This window comes from Gossypium hirsutum, chromosome A11, assembly GCF_007990345.1.
Source record: "Gossypium hirsutum isolate 1008001.06 chromosome A11, Gossypium_hirsutum_v2.1, whole genome shotgun sequence".
In the NCBI taxonomy this organism is placed as follows: domain Eukaryota; kingdom Viridiplantae; phylum Streptophyta; class Magnoliopsida; order Malvales; family Malvaceae; genus Gossypium; species Gossypium hirsutum.
The window spans coordinates 116,507,263-116,522,924 of NC_053434.1; the positions used below are offsets into that span (position 1 = coordinate 116,507,263).

General features: G+C 31.4%; 2 protein-coding genes, 3 non-coding genes and 1 pseudogene across 7 annotated transcripts; 3 read left to right on the plus strand and 3 right to left on the minus strand.

Moving 5' to 3' along the window:
- Window positions 1-403: 403 nt before the first annotated feature.
- On the plus strand, window positions 404-3,848 carry LOC107954519 (receptor-like protein EIX2; annotated as a pseudogene).
- A 294-nt stretch (window positions 3,849-4,142) lies between these two features.
- On the plus strand, window positions 4,143-6,207 carry LOC107904202 (uncharacterized). Its single transcript, XM_016830492.2, has 2 exons — window positions 4,143-4,228; window positions 5,410-6,207. The coding sequence occupies exons 1-2, from the start codon at window positions 4,153-4,155 to the stop codon at window positions 6,003-6,005; spliced, it is 672 nt and encodes a 223-aa protein (XP_016685981.1). The 5' UTR covers window positions 4,143-4,152; the 3' UTR covers window positions 6,006-6,207.
- A 3,203-nt stretch (window positions 6,208-9,410) lies between these two features.
- Window positions 9,411-12,707, plus strand: LOC107962196 (proteasome subunit beta type-4). 3 transcript variants are annotated; one of them, XM_016898502.2, is made up of 7 exons: window positions 9,411-9,500; window positions 9,616-9,680; window positions 9,775-9,852; window positions 11,043-11,172; window positions 11,323-11,482; window positions 11,569-11,754; window positions 12,398-12,707. In XM_016898502.2, exons 3-7 carry the CDS (start codon window positions 9,834-9,836, stop codon window positions 12,509-12,511), a joined length of 609 nt encoding a protein of 202 aa, XP_016753991.1. In that variant the 5' UTR covers window positions 9,411-9,500; window positions 9,616-9,680; window positions 9,775-9,833; the 3' UTR covers window positions 12,512-12,707. The 3 variants fall into 3 exon arrangements, with proteins under 3 accessions (XP_016753991.1, XP_016753998.1, XP_016754006.1); XM_016898509.2 differs by having other exon boundaries at window positions 9,432-9,500; window positions 9,775-10,488; XM_016898517.2 differs by having other exon boundaries at window positions 9,432-9,500; window positions 9,775-10,460.
- Window positions 12,708-14,124: 1,417 nt separating this feature from the next.
- Window positions 14,125-14,223, minus strand: LOC121210260 (small nucleolar RNA snoR1). The gene has a single exon (XR_005905381.1). It is a non-coding gene; the product is annotated as a small nucleolar RNA snoR1 (small nucleolar RNA).
- Window positions 14,224-14,321: 98 nt separating this feature from the next.
- On the minus strand, window positions 14,322-14,421 carry LOC121210253 (small nucleolar RNA Z103). Its single transcript, XR_005905374.1, has one exon. It is a non-coding gene; the product is annotated as a small nucleolar RNA Z103 (small nucleolar RNA).
- Window positions 14,422-14,481: 60 nt separating this feature from the next.
- LOC121210254 (small nucleolar RNA Z103) lies at window positions 14,482-14,584 on the minus strand. The gene has a single exon (XR_005905375.1). It is a non-coding gene; the product is annotated as a small nucleolar RNA Z103 (small nucleolar RNA).
- Window positions 14,585-15,662: the final 1,078 nt, after the last annotated feature.

The following is a 15,662-nucleotide window of genomic DNA, read 5'->3' on the forward strand; positions in this document are numbered from 1 at the left end:
TTAAACCCATTTGGACCACCACGTAGGACCGCTGTTAGGAAGGTAATGGAACTTAAAGGTAGAGTGACAATTTCATAACAAAACAATAACGTAAATGACTAAAACGTAACATTTCAAACATAGTGACTAAACTATAATCCAAGGCAAACAAAAGTGATTATTTTTGTACTTTACTCTTCTTTTTATCTCCTTTAGCTTTTAAGACCTAAAAAGTCTTATATGTGGGAGTAGGGCTTTCTTCATAGACTTTTGTTTGACTCAACTTTATAACGTTTTGTGGATAATTAAATTTCCGACAGACTATTTTCATTTTAATGCATTTTGTTGGAAGAAACTTCCTTGCGCTTCATGTATTTTGTGTTTTAGCTAAAGCTTACTCTATATATTTGGAGTTGTGAGAGCCATGGCAATTGCAACCATGACTACTCCTCTTCCTCTTTCCTTATTCCCTTTTCTTCTTTTTATTCCCGCTTTCTGTTTTACCATTTGTCATGCCAATTCCAACCTACTTTGCATCGAAAGTGAGAGAGAAGCTCTTTTGAAATTCAAGAATCATCTTATTGATCGTTCAAACAGGCTATCGTCATGGATTGAAGGTGGGGATTGCTGCGAATGGACTGGTATCGTCTGCCATAACTCAACAGGCCACGTCAACCAACTGCACTTGGCTCCTCTTTCAGAGCCTGATGAATTTGCAACAAATGCTGAATGGGAAGCTTACTACAATTCCCTGCTAGGAGGCAAAATAAATCCTTCACTGCTGGAGTTGAAGCATCTCAGTTTCCTGGACTTGAGCAATAACAATTTTAGCAGTATACATATCCCGAAATTTTTTGGTTTGCTGGAGAGTTTACAATATCTTAACCTCTCTTATGCACAATTTCAGGGAGCAATTCCTCATAACCTTGGGAATCTCTCAAAATTGCAGTATCTTGATCTTCGAGGTAATGATCTCAAATCAAAAAGTCTTCAATGGGTTTCTGGACTTTCTTCCTTACAGTACCTTGATTTGAGCTTTGCGAATCTTTCTAAAGCAACCGATTGGGTACAGGTACCACTCAAACTTTCTTCTTTGTTAGAGTTGCAATTTGTCATTTTGTGGTTTAGAAGATGTTCCATCTTCGATCAATGTTAATTCTTCAAAATCACTGGTTGTTCTTGATCTTTCTCGAAACTTCTTTTCTTCAGTACCTAAGTGGATATTTAGTCTTCATGGTCTTCTGTCCATTGATCTTAGTGTAAATTCTTTGGAAGGCCCAGTTCCAGATTACTTTGGGAACACCTCGTTTCTTGAAGTTCTTGATCTTAATTTGAATAATCTCAATTCGTCCATACCCAATTTCTTGTATAGTTTAAACCGTCTTCATTTCCTTAGTCTTAGTTCAAACCAGTTACAAGGAACAATCTCAAGTGCCATTGGAAACTTGAGCTCTGTTACTCACCTTGATCTCTCAGAAAATCAATTAAACGGTCAAATTCCATTGTCTATAGGGAAGTTATCATCTTTGAAGTTGTTTGATGTTTTAGAAAATCAATTAAATGGTCAAATTCCATCATCGATAGGGGAGTTATCATCTTTGAAATATTTTGATGTTTCAGAAAATCAATTAAACGGTACTTTTCCTCTATGTTTTTGACAACTGGAAAGTTTGGAAACTCTGGATTTTGGGTATAATCTATTTGAAGGAATTGTATTAGAAATCTATTTTTCTAATCTCACGAGATTGACAACTCTGAAGGCGTCACAAAACATGCTCAGATTTGAACCAAACTCAAGCTGGATTCCACCGTTTCAATGTCAAACTATCGAATTGGGTCGATGGCAACTTGGCCTGAAGTTTCCCTATTGGTTAAAATTTCAAAAGAACTTGTCTGAATTAGATATTTCTGGTGCAGGAATTTCAGATTTTGTGCCTATTTGGTTTTTAAACCTTTCCCTTAAATTTAAATATGTAAATCTTTCTTATAATCAACTTGCTGGAGGGATTTCTTATTTGAACGTGAAAGATAGCGTTGACTTGACTTCAAATCGATTCACAGGCCCATTGTCAAGAGTAATCCCTGTTGAAAAGTCAAATTAAAAAGGGTGTTGAAAAGTCAAAAATGGGAGGTGCAAGTGGCACCAAAAGAAAAAAAGTGATAGGCAAGTTGTTTAAAGTTGAATGGGATAATTGCAATTTTGGTCCCTAATTTTTAGGCCATTTGCAAGTTAGTCCCTGAACCTCAACTATAAATAGGCCTAACCATTTCTCATTTCAACCATCCCAACCAATCTTTCTCTCTTAGTTTTCTCTCTTCTCTCATTTGAGAATTCTTAAGGAATTCTATTTGTTTGTAATATTTTGGAGATAGTAAAGTTATCATCTGGTGTTAGTGCCCGAGGACGTAGGTATAATTTACCGAACCTCGTTAAAACTCTTGTGTTCTTTTTTGTCCTATTTTTCTTTCAATATTTGAGGGTATAATAGTAGTATTTAATTGTGCTATTAAATTACTATAGAAGGGATATTCTGACTAAGGAAAGACTTGGTATTTAAGAGATCCTTGTGACCCACCTCTCTTCCCTGGGAATTGAACTTTGTGTGATTTTTCAGTACAATAATTTACACGCTTCCGACCCTATTGGAACAACAATCCCAACTTTACAATTTTTAATTTTGTCAAATAATTCATTTTCAGGATCTCTTTTTGAATTAGTTTGTCATTCATTAAGTAGGGGACGGATTGAAGTTCTTTTCATTGATAAAAATCTTCTCACCGGAGAAATTCCAGATTGCTGGAATCATTTAGAAAGTTTGAAATTTTTGAATTTGGGGAACAACAATTTGACCGAAAAAATCCCACCTTCTTTGGGACGTACAGGTCTTCATTGGCTAAACCTTCGAAATAATAGCATGTTTGGAGAATTACCATCCACATTGCAAAATTTAACGAATTTGTGCATTCTTGATCTTAGTGAAAATCATTTCAGTGGAAATATACCGGCATGGATCGATGACAAGCTCTCATCACTTATAGTTCTAAGCCTTCGTTCAAATAATTTTGATGGTTATATTCCTCACAAAATTTGTGATCTTCAATATCTTCAGAATTTGGATCTTTCCCATAACAACATTTTAGGAGCTATTCCAAATTGTTTAAGTAATTTGAGTGCTATGGCCTACAGAAGGTACCAAAAGAACTATCAGTTTCTATGGGCAAGTACCAGAACTACTCTCATTTCTTTCAGTGCATTATTAATGCTGAAAGGACGAGAGGATGATTACAGTGCCACACTAGGGCTTGTTACCAGCATGGACCTTTCAGCTAATAGTCTCACGGGAGAGATCCCAAAGGAACTTGGAAGTCTCGTTGAGCTACGATCATTAAATCTGTCAAGAAATCTCTTAACAGGAAATATACCAGATGAAATTGGCAACATGGAGTTGGAATCTCTTGATTTGTCGATGAATCAATTGAATGGTGAAATCCCTTCAAGTTTCTCCAATTTGAATTTCTTGAATCACTTTAATGTGTCCTACAACAACTTAACAGGACAAATCCCAACAAGCACTCAACTTCAAAGCTTTGAAAACTTTTCTTATATGGGCAATCATCTTTGCGGACCTCCTCTCACTAAACACTGCAGCACGAAACGTTCTCCACCTGATGTTGCAAATAATGGAAGCAGCAGTGAAGGAAGTAACGTGAATTGGCTTTATGTTAGCATAGTTCTCGGCTTTGTAATGGGATTTTCGGGTGTAGTGGCTCCCTTGTTTTTCATCAGGTCTTGGAGGCATGCATACTATCTAAAGTTGGACCATGTTAGTCGAAAGCTGTATGTGTCTTGGGCTACTATGGGTATGTAGTTTGATGGGAAAAAAAACATGTCTAATCATGTTGGTCGAAAGTTGGTATAATTTACTGGAGATTGGATCAAATTCTGTTTTGATTATGTATGAATATGTTTTGTTGTATTTCAATAATTTACATGGAAAATAAGTTTCAGCAAAAAATGCCGTTTGATAAATTCCATCAGTTGCTTAACTTAATAATTGAGTAGACGTGGCAGCCATAGATCTGGTCTTCTTCCTCCTTGATCCTTCAAATTAGGAGCAACAAAAATAGTAGTAAATAGGATTAGCCAATTTTTTTTCTGTCATTATCTAACTGATGCCAATGGATCTCAACAAAAAAAGAGTTCAGCTGTTGCTCTTCATCCTTGGACTCACCCTTCTCAGTAAGACAGGTAACAACCTCAAAACGTCCTCGTTTTTGCATTTGGTCTGGAAAATAAAAGAAGTCGTAAATGTTGGAATTTAAATCTCCAAGTTAATTTCAAATTTTGTAAAATTTAATGTAGTTTATTGTTCTCTCTTCTTTGTTAACTTTTATGAATCAAATTGGTATAACTGTTTATAGTTTTTTCGATTTTTTATTTTAAAGTATATATTTGAATTCAACACATTCAAGAATCAACATAAAATCTTTTAAAAATATATAAAATAATTTATAAAAATTTTAATATATTCGTGTCAAATACATACCCAACAAAAATTCTTTTAAGTTATTGAGATTCCATCCACCCCAGCCATATAGGGTGATTTTTTGTTTTTAAAAATTGAGTTTGAAGCAAGGTGAATTAAGTTTTTCATTAAAATCTTTAGGATTAATTTCTGTCTCACTCAGATATATTTATTAAAATGTCACTTTTTTTAATTTTGTAACATATGAATGGGATTGATTTTGTAAAAGCTAATATAATATATAAAACATTGTGTAAAATTTCATATGAATGGTCATGGGATTAGATAGATCTTTTAAGGGTTATGGTCAAAATAGAAAGCTAAAGTATTAAATAAAATTCGATTTTGAGCGAGTATATATACATAAAAATCAAGTTGAAGCATCATGAGTTAGCAAAAAACTTTCATCCTTGGTTGAATTTACTTTATCTAGCTTTTTTTTCTTAGCTTTTATGTGCATATTTTGCTCAATTTTAGTTATGTATAGAGATTAGTAAAAGTATCATGGATACTTTTGTATTATAAGTCAAACTAAATTGTGCTCCTTTACTTAAAAAATGAGTAAATTAATTCTTATACATTAGAATAAATAGTTTTTCATTGTTAAAAATTAATCTTTATACTTCAACATGATATACACTAGGCACACTATATGTAATTGTCTAGTTGTTTCATCAGCCAAGTCAATTTTTAACAGTAAAAATTAATGAAATTTTTAATAAAAAGGACCGGCTTGCTCTTTAATTCATTGTACTGGGATTAATTTGTCCTTTTTTTTTATAAAAAGGGTAAAATATAATCCAACTCCTAATATAGGGGCGCTATGGTACTTTTACCTATGAATGTACGTACGTACTATGTATGGTTTTTAAAATTTTTCTTTTTCATTTCTTTCATGTTATAGCTGATAAGTGCAGGAAACTGGCTGGGGAAGAGAAAGTGGTATTATCCCAAACAGGGCAATTTTCATTGTGGGATTGCTTTGATATGGGGGTTGGTTCCATAGCTTGCGCAGTGAAAGAAGGTGTTAAACTTTATGTCTACAACATCCGAGCCGCTCATGTCGAGAAATCAAAGAACTTAGCAATGCAGAAGGCGTTACAAGACGCAATGTCACAAGGCCTGTCCTCCAAGGACGCGGCGAAACAAGCCACAAAGGCTGGGAAAAAAGCAGCCAAGCTGGCGACGCAAAAGGCTGAGCGCGTCACGGGTCCGATCATTTCATCCGGGTGGGACTTTTTCGAAGTTGTTTACTATGGTGGGACTATGTCGGAAGGGTTTTTTAGAGGTAAAGGAACATTGCTTGGAGCCTACGGTGGGGGATTTTTCGGTGAACAAGTGCTCGGGAAGTTTGGTTATCTTGTGGGAAGCCATTTGGGAGGTTATATGGGTGGTAGGATTGGATTGATGGTCTATGATGTGGCTAATGGAATACATTATGTGCTTCGAATCATTGAGGGTAAAGAGTTTGATAAAAAATTGACAGATTCCGAGTTTTGATGAATGACTGAGTTATGAAGGATTCAGATTCAAATGCATATCGGATATGCATTTGAATGTATAGTGACTTCATGGTGTTTTAGGTTTTTTTTTTCTTTAATTAAGAAGAATATATATAGATAGATTAAGTTCAAATTTGTGTGTTTTTTTGGGTTTCTAATTGTATTATCTAATAATCCAATAATCCACAACAATTAAATTATAATTGTACAATAAGAACCTATGTAAAACAAAAAAATATAACAGATTACATAAACCAAAATCAAAAGCCTATCCTATACATTTCTCAAACTCCATTGTAAACATAATCGATTATTGACAGGGTCTGAATCCATGAAACATATCTATCACTAAGATGAAAACGCACATTTTTAATTTGTTTAAACAAAACTTCAACATAATTAGAAGAATTTCTAAATAGCCTACTATTCCTTTCACACCAAGTAAGGTACACAATTGCATTCCATACCAGCTTGAGCAGACAGACAAGTAATGATTTACCATTCAAACAAGAAGTTATCCAGTTAAATTCTTGAAACCACGTACCAATAGACCTCTTGATACAACACAAACCTAGAACAAGTTATCACAAGCCTCGAGAATAGAAACACTAAAAAAAAAAGTGATTTCAAAACTCAAAAGCATCAAAGTACAACAAACAGCAATCAAAAAACCATATCATGACTAAACAATCTATCGCAAGTGAGAAGTCTGTTTAAGATTGCCATCCAAGCAATAGAGTGTTTAGGCACCGACCCAATATCTGCTTTTTATATTGTATAACATAAAAACTCAAAGATATTCATGATTTGGACGAAGCCAATTCAATGTCGGATTTTTAAAAAGTTGCAATCCCAACCCTCCTAGGCCCATACAAAAGTAGTTGCCTATGTCTTTCAAAGAAATCTGATTCTTTTCTTGACTTATTTCACCATATCAACCTTCACCAAATTGAGATTAACAAATCTCTAGATTGAATTTTAAAATGTTATGGTTGTCTTCAATTTAAGTTAGAAATTAAAAAAAAAACACACACACACACATAACATCCATTACAACATATCTTATATTGTTTGCTTATTCAAAATGAAATGTAAGTTTAAAGGAAAATATGAAATTAAAGAGAAAAAAAAATTGTCAAAGATCATATCTTTGGGTATTTGTAAAAGAATTATATGAATAGTGAGTAATTTTTTAAAATAAATTTAGTTAATTTACTAAAGCTTTTCCTTTTTCTTTCATGAGGGATGTTTTTATAATTTTATAATTGAGTTAGTGAAAGATTTTAACAAGACTATTAGTTCATATATTATGTAAGAGTTGTATTTTTTAATTTTTGTATTTTTTTTAATTTTGAATTTTCAGTCTAATCAAATAATAGCAGTCAAATTCATTAATTTAAGTTTTATTATTTTTAAAATTTAATGCGGAAAACATATTATTATATGTGTAATGACATATCAACTTGTTATTTTCAATTAATACTCACAACAATGCCAATTAATAGATTTAACTATTAATTTTTGAGTGAAAATTTTAATTTTAAATTTCAAAAAATATAAGAACTAAAAATAATTTATTTGAAAAACATGCAGTAAATCCACTACTTACCCATAAGACATGACTAATCGTAGAATTTAACCAAACAAGATTAAGTACTATTGTTTTGGGTCAAAATTAAATTTTCAAAATTATAAAAGTACAAAAACTAAAGGTGACGACTAAAATTGATCAAATTAGTGTATAAAAGATTAAATTCACAACTTACACATAATATAATGATGAATAGTTGAATTTAACTTTTTGACAATAACATATATTTAAAAAAAGGGATAAAATAACATTTAGTCCATAAGCTTGGCAACTTTTCTCACTTTGGTCCTTAAACTTTTTTTTGGTTGTTATAAGTATTAGGACATGGTAGTTTTTTTTCCCAATTTAATCCCTAAACCTAGATTCTGTTAATGTGTGATAATGTGTCACTTGATATTGTATCATGTCATCACTTGAAATTTTAAAAAATATTTTTTATAAGTATAATATTTTAATGGATTAAAATATAGATTGGCCCCTAAACTTTGCAATTTTTTTTAAAATTGGCCCCTACGCTTTTTTTGGATCACATTGGTCTCTAAGGTTGGCATCTATTAGACAAATCAGTCCCTATGGCTAACACTGTTAGGTTTTTGAAGGCTTAATATATAGATTGGCTCTTGAACTTGGTAACTTTTCTCACATTGGCCCCTAAACTATTTTGTATCATATTGGTCCCTAAGATTTGCATCTATTACACAAATTGGTCCCTATACTAACACAATTTGTTTTTGAAGAATTTGGTAAAAAATTAAAATAAAAACCTTAAAAATTTTAAAAAATCAGAAAATTTTAAAATTTTTAAGAGATATTATAAATTATAAAAATTAAAAAATTTTAATATATAAAAAAATTAAGTTAAAATTTAACATTTAAAAGCTTACTCTTTAAATATTCAACTTTTAAAAAATAAAAATAATATATTTTTTAAATCTAAAAATATATAACAAATAAAATTAAATAATATAAAAAATCATTTTTAGAAAGTTACAAACAATGAAAAAAGAGAAAAAGAATAATGAAATATTGACGAGGCGCTGACCAAAGTTAATTGGACTTGACTAGCATGGACCAATACTAATAGGGAGTTGACCACAACCAGTCAATTTTTGTTTCTTGAATCTTTAAATTTTTTTAATTTATATTTTTACAATTTCTTGTAATTTACTAAAAATTTAACCAAATTTATTTATTTCTGGATTTTTTAAACATATTTAATTTTTTGGAATTTTTTGAATTTTTAACTATATTTGTTATTTTATTTTCACTTTATATATATAATTTTTTTTGAATTTTTTATAATTTATATATTTATATTTTTTAACAAATTTTAAATTTCTTTCAAAATTTTAAGGTTTTTTTAAATTTTTTAAAGAATGGTTAAAGATGAATTTACATGTTATTTCATTATTTCATTATTTCTCCATGTGATAGTCCCGTACTTGTTCACATCAACAAATTCTTAAAAAACGATGTTAATTTAAGGACTAATCTATGTAACAGATATCAACCTTAAAAACTAATATAATCTAAAAAAAATTTAATGCGAGAAAAATTATTAAATTCATAAATTAATTTATATATTAAATATATTTTACTATTTTAATAAAATATTTTTAATTTTTAATAATGTGGCACAATCTTCAACACAATGTAATGATCTCATCTTCTTAATGGAATACAATTTCTAAGGTGAAATTAAGAAAAGTAATATGACTAATGTGGAGAAATAATAGGAGGTAAAAGACCCGGGTTCTAATCCGATAGATATTGGAGCAGGACCCGTTTTGATTTCGGATAAAGAGCAAAGTTCGCTTCTCTTATTTTTGTAGTCATCAATCACATCGCAATTTACCTGTTTTTCTTTCATATACCCATCCAAACCCTTAATTCAGGATGAATGTGAGTTATTCCTTGAATTATCTTCAAAAACCCTTTTTTATTATCTTTAATGTAACACTTTTCATTCAATAAAACATTTACTTTACCCCCTTTTTTCCATTTGTTTCTTGTGCAGTTCATGGCTTTAAAACAACCTGAAAATAGCTTACTCGGTTCTGAATCTGACTCCCAGAGGACTCTGTATATTCTTTCGACTGATTTAATTGAACTAGGGTTTTCTTTGGTAATTGGGCATTTGAAAATCCCCCCCCTTTTTTTTACTTAAATTGCGTAGGTACCCCATATGTGACTGGAACATCAGTTGCGGCTTTAAAGTACAAAGATGGGATTTTAATGGCTGCTGATATGGGAGGTCATGTTCATTCACTTTCATTGGCCTTTTATCTTTTTTTCTGAATTGTTCAGTTTCTTTTATGTGTTTGAATCATTGATGTTATAGGGAAGTAGATTATGCTCTTTGAATATGGTATGCAGGTGAATGACTATAGAGTTTAGGCAATTAGCTTTAGGAAGCATTGATCTGAAGCCTTTTTCTTATGTTTTTTGTGGGTTAAAGTACCGAAGAGTCCCCTGTACGATTGCATGTTGTACCCTATTAAAATTTCATCCATCTCTACTTGTAAAAACTGGTCCTTGCACACCAGCACGAGATGCACATGGTATGCCATGTATCACAGTTTTTAGCATTACAAATAGATATTTTTAACAAGAAGGACCAATTTGCTCTTTGAGCAAATGACAAGGACTAATTTGCCCAATTTTTTTTAGCAAAGGGGGCAAAATGTAATTTGACTCTTAGTACAAGAGCCTCCATGGTACTTTTACCGTTTTTTTCTGTGTTTATGGATTTGTGATATGCATGTGGATTATTTTATGTTCCTTAATATTCTTCAACCCTTTAATGCCGTATATAATGTTGTTGACAGGATAGATGGTTCGGTTAGCTGATTCTGAGTGTTGGTAAGTAGCTTAAGAATTGTCAGTTAAGGTAATGCCTTGACTGAGGTGAAAGGATGTTGTTGAATGAGTGTTGGGGGTGTCTGACACAATATATTCAATTTTTCTGTTCTACATTTCATTGTTGTTGGAGGGTCCTTGGAGATCATATTCCCAATCCCCATACCTATGGCCAAATGTGTCGGAAACTGGCATTAGCCACAAGTGCTTAAAGAAAATGAAGAGTTGTAGCAACTTAGGTTGAAGCAGTTTCGCATAGATGCTAGATTATCTTAGAGAGAAACGGCACGGAGTTGGAATGAACCTTCATGCTCTTTCGCATTAAAATTCAAGTCTTTACTCTTCTTTTATTAGATGAAATACTTAAAACCTGTGATGTCCAGTATGTACTTCTAATGAAAAATATTCTGCCTATATCATTTGGCCCATGTATGCTTTGCTGATTTTCGTTTTTGGTTTTGGTCACCTCCTTCGGTTGATCTATAAGTATGCCGTTTCAAGTACTAGTATATGTTTGTTTGATCGTAGCAATTTCACTATCTAACAAATACACCTGTTTAATGCCTTGATTTTGTTGAATAATAGGTTCATACGGGTCCACCCTGCGGTACAAGAGTGTGGAGCGAATGAAGCCATTTGGCAAGCACTCTCTACTAGGTGCAAGTGGGGAAATCAGTGATTTTCAAGAGATTTTGCATTATCTCGATGAGCTTATGTAAGTATCGATTAAGAAATGATACACTTGTATTTTGGTTATTCTTTCATGAGCTTTGGTATTACTTTTTTCTCCACAATTCCCATTTGGGTTTTGATGGTAGTTGACGTTTTAGTTATTTGAATTCTGACATAAAGTCAATTAATGTAGCTTGTATGACAATATGTGGGACGATGGCAACTCGTTGGGGCCTAAAGAGGTGCACAATTACTTGACTCGAGTTATGTATAACAGGCGTAACAAGTTCAATCCACTATGGAACTCCCTTGTACTTGGTGGAGTTAAAAACGGAAACAAGTATCTTGGAACGGTATGCTTGAAGTTGTATCTTTCTCCGAAGTGAGCTAGTTGCAGTTTCAGGTTTTTAACTTACCATTTTATAACTACACTCTTCAGGTCAGTATGATTGGTGTAAACTTTGAGGACAATCATGTTGCTACCGGATTTGGTAATCACCTTGCACGGCCAATTCTCCGTCAAGAGTGGCACGAGAACTTGAGCTTTGAAGATGGTGTTAAATTACTGGAGAAATGCATGCATGTTCTCCTTTATCGTGATAGATCAGCCGTTAACAAACTTCAGGTTCATATTTTCCTTTACACATGCCGACTCCATCTTTTGGATAAAAGCTCCTAACCCATGCTACTATGTTGTTTCGAGTTTTTAATTCTCTGATTACGCATCTCCGACACATTTATAAATGATATGGAGATCCTAATATTGAAGAACAATTGGTAAAAGTACTATAGGGGCACTTGTACTAAGAGTCGAATTGCATTTTTCCTCTTTTACTCAAAAAATGGGCAAATTAGTCTTTATACATTAGATCAAATAACAAATTTAAAATTTTCATCCATTGGCTAACCGAATAAGTAGATAGTGACACATAGCGTGCTAATATACCTTAGGCTGACGTACAAAGGCTAGTTTTTAACATTAAAATTGAATGGAATTGTTGATAAAGGGACCAGTTTGCTCTTTGATAGGGTTTAATTTGTCAATTTTTTTTAGTAGAGGGGACAAAATGCAATTCAACTCTCTACAGGGGCCTCCATGGTACTATTAGTAAAAACAGTGTTTGCAATGAAATGAAGATTCAATAGTTCAACTAGTTTTAACTTTAGGTTGATGTATTTCACAAGACGGCTCGTATTTGAACCTTCACAATTGAAAACAAAAAATTATTTATATTGATGTTTCGTGTATTTTAAATCCGAATTCGCAGATAGCTAAGATCACCAAAGAAGGTGTGACAATTCACCAGCCCTACTCATTGAAGACTTACTGGGAAGTCTCCGCATTTGAGAATCCAGCTCAGGGTGCCATAGGATCATGGTAACTGTAAGAAACATCGTCCTTTATTCAAAACTTCTATAGCATATTAAAAAGAACATGAAACAACCAAATTAGGAGGCTAAAATAGAAAAAGTCGATGCATCATTATGTTAATCGAGACTTTTTTCCTTGTGAGCTTTGATGCAATTTTATGGTTCTTTACAGCAGTTGTGAAAGTAGATGATCTTTCCTTTATTTCAGCTCGGGTTTTTAATTTTTTTTATTCATGTTTGATATGCATTTCAATATGATTACGGGATATGAATATTCAAAGGAAAAACGTTTTAAAAAATTGAATCTATTTGTGTCAAAGATGTAGTTGTATCTAGAGCTAATTATGGACTAGGCCGGGATTGATTTGGGTTAATGTAAAAAATTAGGTTAAGGTTTGGCCTAAAGAATGGGCATAAAACTTTATTCAAACCCAGCGTAGATTAGATAAAAAAAAAAAAGAAGCTAAACTTAAGCTTATTTCAACTCATTCATATTAATTTTTTAATTATTTTTATATAAAAATAAATTTAAAAAATATGATAAATCAAATAAACTAAAAAAATATTAATATAAATATTTTTTAACAAATTAAAAATACATATAAAATAAATATTTATATATAAATAACATTAATATAGCTTTTAAAATAATAGTAAAATTAATAATAAAATAAAAATTATATAATATGTAAATACTAACAACAACAACATAATAATAGTAAACAACAAACAGCTACAATGTTTTTTACAAATTTGAGTTAAGTCTGGCCAAAAACGTATTGCTTGAAATCCAACTTATTTTTTAAACTAGCCTTTAATTTTAAGTCTATATATTTACCCCAAATCCTTTTATTTTTCAAATAAAATTTTAGATCCAACTCATAATTAAAATTAAATCTAACATTATAGTAATGTTGTGGTGATTTATTCTTTTAACACTAGTCATCTATCTCTTTTTGAGAAAAAGACTGCAAAGAGAAAATATTTTTAAAATTAGGACTAAATTTGATATAATTTATAAATAATGAAAATTAAAATTGTTAGTGTCATTTAAAGTTTGACATCATCCCTGACTTCCACCATTTTACTCTATTCTGGGTATTGTCTCTCTTCCACTCACTCTTCCACAGTATAATAAGATTTTGGGGCCGATGGATTGAATTTTTCAAGCCTTTAAAACAAGAAAATTAAACTCACAACTTTTAATAGTATACTAGCACTTCACTTTTGGTCCTTCATGCTTTCTTCATTTATCAATTTAGTCCTTTTTATATTAAAGAAGATATTACTCGGCCTTCAAACAATGCATTGTCCGCTAAGTGTCAAATCATCTAAAATTTGTTATAATAGAACCTTAAAAGTTAAAAAACCTAAAATATAATTAAAAAATTTAACAAATTTAAATATTTGACAAATTATGACTACTTAATTCGAAATGAGATTATATGAATGGTTTTTTTTTAAATTCAATTTAAGGGTCAATTTACTAAAAAATTAGTATTAACTTAAAGGCAATTTTAATATTAAATTAAGTTGAAAATTTTCGATTAAATTTACTTTTCATCTACTAATAAAACATTTGATTTAAAATTAAAACCAAAAAGTAGAAAATATATATTGGGAAGGCTCAGAGAGTTGCTATCCCTGCTCAAAGAAAAGCTTTTAGAAAGCTTTCCTCATACAAGAGGTGTCAGAAATTATAAAAGCACTCTTCATCTTTGCCTCCATCATTAATTAAATTTTTTTTTACATAATTTTTTTATATATTTTACATGAATTTTTGTAATTTTTAAATCAAAGAATATGAAAGAAAATATTAATATGGATCAGAGTTCTGGCTTGGAATCTCTAACGAATTAGAGACAAAAATCGCACAGTTTGTTCAGCTTCGATCATCTGGGGAAATAATCTTCACTTCCATATTAACAAATAAGTTCCATAACACAAATTTTTAAAAAAATATTATTTGGAAAAGATGAAGATGGATCAGAGTTCTGGCTTGGAATCTCTAACGAATTAGAGATCTAAAAAGTCGCACAGAATGTTCAGCTTCGATCATCTGGGGAAATTATCATCACATCCATCTCGATCTAAATTGAATTTTTTTTTGGAAAAATGTAGGGACATCTGAATGCATAAAAATTACAGGAAATAAAATCAAAATGCCAGAATCTCAGTCCCAAAAATTCGTTTCGGCAACGTACAGCGCTGAAGTCGCTATATAGATTAGAAGCGCAACAGTGACTCTAATTTATTGCCTTTTTCCCTCTCTATTTCCATTGAGTTTTCATGTCAAAATCTAAATCTCATGGTTTGAAAAAAAGAACCGAAATCGAAATTGAAAATTTACAAAAAAAATAAAAGAACAGAAAGAAGAAATTTGTTGTGATAAAATGGCAAATTGCCGACGGAGAAAAGTGAGGCGAGCTTATCGACTGATGAGATATGACGACGAGGAAGCGCGGGTTATAAATAGGGAAAAAGAAAGAAGAGGAGAAACCCTAATTTAGGGTTCAATGAGAGCCTAAATGACTTTATTGCCCATTGTGGATATATGAAACTACGAGAGTAGCCGCCTTACTAAACGCCCACCTAATACTTTAGACAAAAAAAAAAGGACGAGGAAGTTATAATGGGCCAAAATAATCGTAAACTTAGGGCTCCATTTAATTTTGGGTAAATATACATTTTTGGTACATGAACTTAGCTTCAGAATTCAAATTGGTACCTAAACTTGACTTTTTGGTCCAAATTAGTACTTAGTTGTTTGAATCAAAAACCCATGTTCAGATACCTAATTAGACCGCAAAAGTTTAGGTACTTAATTGGATAAAACAAACCTTAAGTACACTAATTTGAACCTTAAAATTAAGTTCAGGTATCAAAATATATATTTACCTTTGAGGTTCTTAGCTCAAAATTTATGATTTATTACAATTTCTATGTTTGACCTATAAAATAAATTTATCTTTTTGTACTTTTAAATTATGATTTTGTATCTCAAATTAGGAAGTCAAAAATTATGGTTTTTTGCAATTAGGTCTTATTCTGGATTTCATTTCTTTGCTTTATGAAAATTAAGAAGATTGGTCAGTTTATTTTTAATTTGTTAAAATTTTGGTCTTCATACGTTTATAAAACTGACGAGTTAGTCCAATTGTT